Source organism: Triticum aestivum, chromosome 5B, assembly GCF_018294505.1.
Source record: "Triticum aestivum cultivar Chinese Spring chromosome 5B, IWGSC CS RefSeq v2.1, whole genome shotgun sequence".
NCBI lineage: Eukaryota > Viridiplantae > Streptophyta > Magnoliopsida > Poales > Poaceae > Triticum > Triticum aestivum.
Genome location: NC_057807.1, coordinates 102052334 through 102058415, shown reverse-complemented (window position 1 = coordinate 102058415; position 6082 = coordinate 102052334). Strand labels below are relative to the sequence as shown.

The 6082-nt window shown below is 47.2% G+C and overlaps 1 protein-coding gene across 1 annotated transcript; it reads right to left on the bottom strand.

The window, feature by feature from the left end:
• Positions 1-3066: 3066 nt before the first annotated feature.
• On the bottom strand, positions 3067-5104 carry LOC123115778 (probable LRR receptor-like serine/threonine-protein kinase RKF3). The gene is made up of 3 exons (XM_044536871.1): positions 5005-5104; positions 3767-4481; positions 3067-3670 (listed from the first exon to the last, which is right to left on the bottom strand). The coding sequence occupies exons 1-3, from the start codon at positions 5011-5013 to the stop codon at positions 3270-3272; spliced, it is 1125 nt and encodes a 374-aa protein (XP_044392806.1). The 5' UTR covers positions 5014-5104; the 3' UTR covers positions 3067-3269.
• Positions 5105-6082: the final 978 nt, after the last annotated feature.

Here is a 6082-nt window from a genome sequence, read left to right as displayed (position 1 = left end):
GTTGCAAGTGGCATCGAGTAAACAACCCTAGTTGCGAGACGACTCTACAACCAATAACAACAAGAAGAAAAACAACAAAAACAACAATTTACAACAACACAAAAGACCAGTTGCGAGTCAATGGTCTACTTGCAAGTGGCATGTGGGCCCCCGTAGTTGCGAGACGATTGTGGACATGCTACTGGGGCAGTTACTAAGCAGCACACAAAAATTGGCTAGTTGCAAGTCCAGGGTTGAGTTGCAACTGACATCGAGTAACTACCCAAAGTTGCAAGCCGATGATCCGCTTGAAAGTGACATGCGGGCCCCACAGTTGCTTGGATTCCATCGACGTCGACAACCCATCCCCCAACCCCTAGTTGCAGTTGCATTATATGTCCTGCAGTTGCGCTAGGGTGTGCTGAGTTGCAAATTGCTCTGGGTTGGAGCGGTTGCAACTACAATAAAAAGACCTAACAAAAAATTTGGAATCGATTTCATCGGCACCGACAACTATCCCCTGACCTCCGGTTGCGGTCACATTATATGTTCCGTAGTTGTGGTTGGAGCAGTCGCAAGTACAACAAAAAGACCTAACAACAAGGAAAAAAACAGACCAGTCACGAGTCGATGGTCTACTTGTGAGTGGCATGCGGGTACCCACAAATTGCGACTCGATTGTGGACTTGCAATTAGGGCAATTAGAAAAGTAAAAAACAGACCAATTGCGAGTCGAGGGTCTATTTGCAAGTGGCATGCGGGCCCCCACAGTTGCGAGTCGATGGTTGACTTGCAACTAGGGCAATTGCAAACAACAACAAAAAAGTCGAGTTGCAAGTGTCATCGAGTAAACAACCCTAGTTGCGAGTCGATGGTCTACTTGCAAGTGGCATGCGGGCACCCACACTTGCGAGTCGATGTTGGACTTGCAACTAGGGCAATTACAAAACTAGAAAAAACATACCAGTTGCAAGTCGATGGTAGACTTGCAACTAGGGCAATTACAAAACTACAGAAAAAAATAGACCAGTTGCGAGTCAAGGGTCTATTTGCAAGTGGGATGCATGCCCGGCCCCTACAGTTGCGAGTCGATGGTTGACTTGCAACTAGGGCAATTGCAAAAACTACATACCAAAAATAGACCAGTTGCGAGTCGAGGATCAATTTGCAAGTGACATGCAGGCGCCCACAGTTGCGAGTCGATGGTTGACTTGCAACTAGGGCAATTGCAAAACAACAACAAAAAGCAGAGTTGCAAGTTGATGGTTGAGTTGCAAGTGGCATCGAGTAAACGACCCTAGTTACGAGTCGATGTTCTACTTGCAAGTGGCATGCGGGCACCCACAGTTGCGAGTCAATGGCGGACTTGCAACTAGGGCAATTACAAAACTACAAAACAAAAACAGACCTATTGCGAGTGGAGGGTCCATTTGCAAGTGGCATGCGGGCCCCCACAGTTGCGAGTCAATGATGGACTTGCAACTAGGGCAATTGCAAACAACAACAAAAAAGCCGAGTTGCAGGTTGATGGTCGAGTTGCAAGTAGTATCGAGTAAACAACTCTAGTTGTGAGTCGATGGTCTACTTGCAAGTGGCATGCGGGCACCCACAGTTGCGGGTCGATGGTGGACTCTGAACTAGGGCAATTACACAACTACAAAAAACAACATACTAGTTGCGATTCGAGGGTCTATTTGCAATTGGCATGCGGGCCCTTCACAGTTGCGAGTCAATGATGGACTTATAGCTTGGGCAATTGCAAAAACAACATACAAAAAACAAACCAGTTGCAAGTGGCATCGAGTAAAACAACCCTAGTTGCGAGTCGATGGTCTACTTGCAACTGGCATGCGGGCACCCACAGTTACGATTCGATGGTGGACTTGCAAGTAGGACAATTACAAAAAAAATGAACCAGTTTCGAGTCGATGGTCTATTTGCAAGTAGACCATTTGCTAGTAGACGGTCAAGCTGCAAGTGGCATCGAGTAAATACCCCAACAACCAACACAACAACAATAACAACAACAACCAACAACAAGAACAAAAACAACAACATACAACAACACAAAAGACCAGTTGTGAGTCGATGGCCTACTTGCAAGTGGCATGCGGGCCCTCGCAGTTGCGAGACGATTGTGAACATGCTAGTGGGGCAATTACGAAGCATCACACAAAATGAGTGAATCTACACTCTAAAAAATGTCTATATACATCCGTATGTGATAGTCCATTTGAAATCTCTAAAAAGACAAATATTTAGAAACGGATGGAGTAGAATGAATCTAGCTATCACCCTCTCCGTGAGTCAAAAATATAAATAATGATTATCATAAAAAGAAAACACAATAGAAAAAAAAGGAACACAAAAAAGTATAAAAAATTATCTTCTAATACATTTCAAAAATTGACCAAATCTCATCTGAGTAGAATCAGTTTTAAAAAACTTTACATGTTTTCTCCCAAACAAAAAATAATAGAAAAGTGAAAAATAGAAAAAAGATGGTAAAATAGAAAGTTAAATAGGAATAATGGACAAAAAATACAACAACAAAGAAAAACGAAATGCAGAAAAAACCCGTCTTGTTATCTCCCGTGCACCCCTTAGCTAGCCTAGGACAAAAAGAAAAAAAGAACTGGCCCAATGTGGCAATGTCACAAGCCCACACAAGGCCGAAGGAAAAAAACCATCACAAGAGTCTTCTCCCTCAGCGTGATACAAGAAAAAAAGAGCGACAGAAAAAAAAGGGGCTGCGAGCCAACCAACAGATGGGCTGCGCCTTGTGGCTAGGAAAAAAAAATCATGTACAATGATAAAATTGCGTTTGTCAACGTTGCATATCTTGCATCCATCCATTTCACAAAAAGAAAAGAAATACTCCCTCCGTCCAGAAATACTTGTCAGCGAAATGAATGTATCTAGACGTATTTTAGTTCTTAGATACATCCATTTTTATCCATTTATTCGACAAGTATTTCCGAACGGAGAGAGTACTCTCTTCGATCCATATTAATTGTCAGAACTTTAGTACAACCAAGTATACCAAACAAGTATTTCTTATTTTCTTTCTACGTTTACAACAAAACTGGAGTACAACTGAAAACCCATGATCACTTCATACACTGGTCACTTTTTTTTTGCCGATTACAGCAAAACTACACATATCACAGCCCTATTTTTGCCGGTTACAGAAAAGGCTCACATGATCACTTCATACATTGAAAACACAGATCCAAGCATGTGATACACAACGGGGAGGAGAACACATTTTTTTCCCTTTTTTGTGACACTCACAGTAGGCAGCACCTGAGACGGCTTTTTATCCACGACAACGTGCTGCCATGGTATCGGAGTTGTTTGAGAACCCTCTGCATGGACGGCCTCAGGTGCGCCTGCCTAATGGTGCAATCCACGGCGAGCTTGAACACCGCCTCCATCTCCCTCATATACCATGCCTTATTTGGGATGGCCATGTCAACCACATTGCTGCTGAAACCTCCTCTGTTCATCACATCATGCGCCCAGGCAGGCAAGTGCCAAACTCGTGGCCAGCTCCTACATGGGACTCCGCCTCCATCGTCGGTGATGGCAAATTCAATGGCCGCCCGCCCGGTTACTAGCTCCAGTAGCACCACGCCCAAGCTGTACACGTCAACCATCTCGGTCAACTCACCTATCATTGTCACATAGTCTGCAGCAAGTAGACTTAATTCGTTAAGCAACTGAAGTCATATGCTAGCAGAATATGTTATGCTTTGCTGCTTGCTTGACGGGATCACATTCCTACCTGGAGCCGCGTATCCAAAGTTGCCGGTAAGAGGTTGAAACGTGGGCGGTGGTTGTTCGTCTCCGTCGTCCGATCCGGCAATGTTGATCTTTTGGGCATGACCGAAACCCGTGATCTTGGGCTTGAAGGCACGGTCAAGCAATACGTTGCTAGAGTTGATGTTGTGGTGGACGATGCATTGCTCGTGCAGGTAGGACAGCCCTCCTGCGACGCCGATGGCGATGGCCCTCCTCGTCGGCCAGGTCAGCGGTGGGCGGGGACAGCACTCGCCCGCCTCCGGCAGGAGGGGCGGGTGCAGCCACTTATGAAGGGTACCGTTCTCCGCGTGCTCGTAGACGAGCTCGCTGCCGGGAGTGGAAGCAGGCACCAGTGCGACGATGTTTTCGTGACGGAGGCCGCGTAACAGATTGACCTCCAGCAGCCAGGGGTGGATCACGTTGAGTGTTGGAGAAGCATATGGATCCTCCGTTGACTCCAGCCCGGCACCGGAATTCTGTTCGATGAGGCGGTCTTGCTCTTGTATACCTTGCCCTGCTTCATCACAGCCGGTGCCAGGAGCAGGCGCAACGTGCCCAAGTCTCCTGGTTCGCCCGAACACAAGCCATCCGGCGAGGCCGGTGCCGCACAGCGCCAGGGTGACAAAACTGGTCAGCAGGCCGTCGGCGTGGTTCATCATCCATGGCGGCTCCGTATGCAGTAGGGATGAAGCCAGCATCTAGACGAACAGACAATCACCACAGACGTCACGGCATGTCGAATTTCAAAGAGTAAATTACAAAAAATCACCACAATTGGGTCGAAGTTTTTTTTCTTGAAAACGGGCAAAAGATTTGCCACGTATATTAATTAAGAGAGAATAGAGTTTGTGTTACAAACACCCCTTAACAATACACGGAAGAATCACTCTTCCGGCATGAAAACATGCATTTTGGTGGTTGTTTAATGACTTTTGCACAATTATGATGGTTTTTTTGGCAATTTACTCGAGAAAAAACCAAAACCACCAGAAAGCATAGCAACCTTGTATGCTGGGTGCACGAAAGAAAGTAGGACGAACTACGAGCTGGCGCCCAAAAAGGATGCCTTCCCTCTAAAACAAAGTACGTACTTGGTGGGCGCCGGTCCGGACGGCGGGGAACATCAGGACTTCTACAGAGCCAGAGACGCGCACTAGGCCTTAAGCAAATGAATTGATTGGCGGACTGGGAGATACTTAGAGGCAGCTTCGACGGACGTACCTCGTCCATCGTCGGGAGTAGTGTGTGCTTCAAGCCAGCCGATGCGAAGGCACGGACGAGCAGCAGGAGGCGGGGAGGAGACGAGGATTGGGGACGAGGAGGTGGGACACAAAGGAGGTTAACCAGGTGATAAGATCGATCTTTTAAAGAAAAAACGGTGATAAGTCATAAGAGCAATCTTGACTCGATAGCTCGCGTCTCTTGGCAAGTTTGCATTTTAGGAGTTTTTAATTACAGAGATGCCCGAGCATTAAAAGAGGGCGAAGACTCAGCAACTACCACTGATCCAATCAGCTAATCGCACATTTGTTGCAATGGGGCATAAATATTCTAGCGGATTAGCCTATGATTGTATGTTTATTTTACTTTTAAAAAGAAATAGCCAAATAGTCACGTCGTAATCGGTAAAAACACAATAAAATTACATCTCATTTTGGTGCAAGTGTAAGCTGGCAAAGATTACACAAATTACGTTTCTATTGTAGCTTCTCCTTCCCTAGCCTCCCAACCTCCCAAACAAGGAGCCGATGGCATGGCATGCCCATACCACTAGGTAGCGGCATCCACCGTCCCTCAATCCGAGACAAACCCATGCGCCATGGAGCCCCCCTGCACCTTACCTCGTCCAAGAAGCTACGGCTGTCCGACATGGGGTCTCCCTTCGGGGATCCCTCGCCATCCTACGCAGACGTGGTTCACATGACCCCCCCCCCCCCGCGGCCATCAAGACCCATGCCACCTACGTTTCTTGCTCAGAGCATGGCGGAACAGGCTTATGTCTCTCATTGAAGGCCGCGTCCTCAAACCATCATGGTGATGGGGGCTGTTGGCTCCTCCGCCCCGCCTCGCGCGTGCCTGATGAGCCGCAGCAATATGCGGAGGCAGATTCACAAGAATGGCAACAAATCAAGCGCAAGCAGAAAAGGGCATCGCTGCACAAGCAAAAGGAGGATGATCGCAGCTTCAATGCTCAACACCCAACCACCTCGGTCTCTGCCATTAATGGCGCACCCGGCTATAAGGAGGACCTTAAAGGTCCTCAGTTCGAGCCATAGAGTTGGGAGCTGTTGTGGAAAGG

What these genes read in the sequence shown, in the direction of transcription:
- LOC123115778 (XM_044536871.1), bottom strand. An exon ending in CTTTGGATACGCGGCTCCAG is followed by an intron (nt 3,671 to 3,766) that starts GTAGGAATGTGA and finishes TACTTGCTGCAG; the next exon opens with ACTATGTGACAATGATAGGT.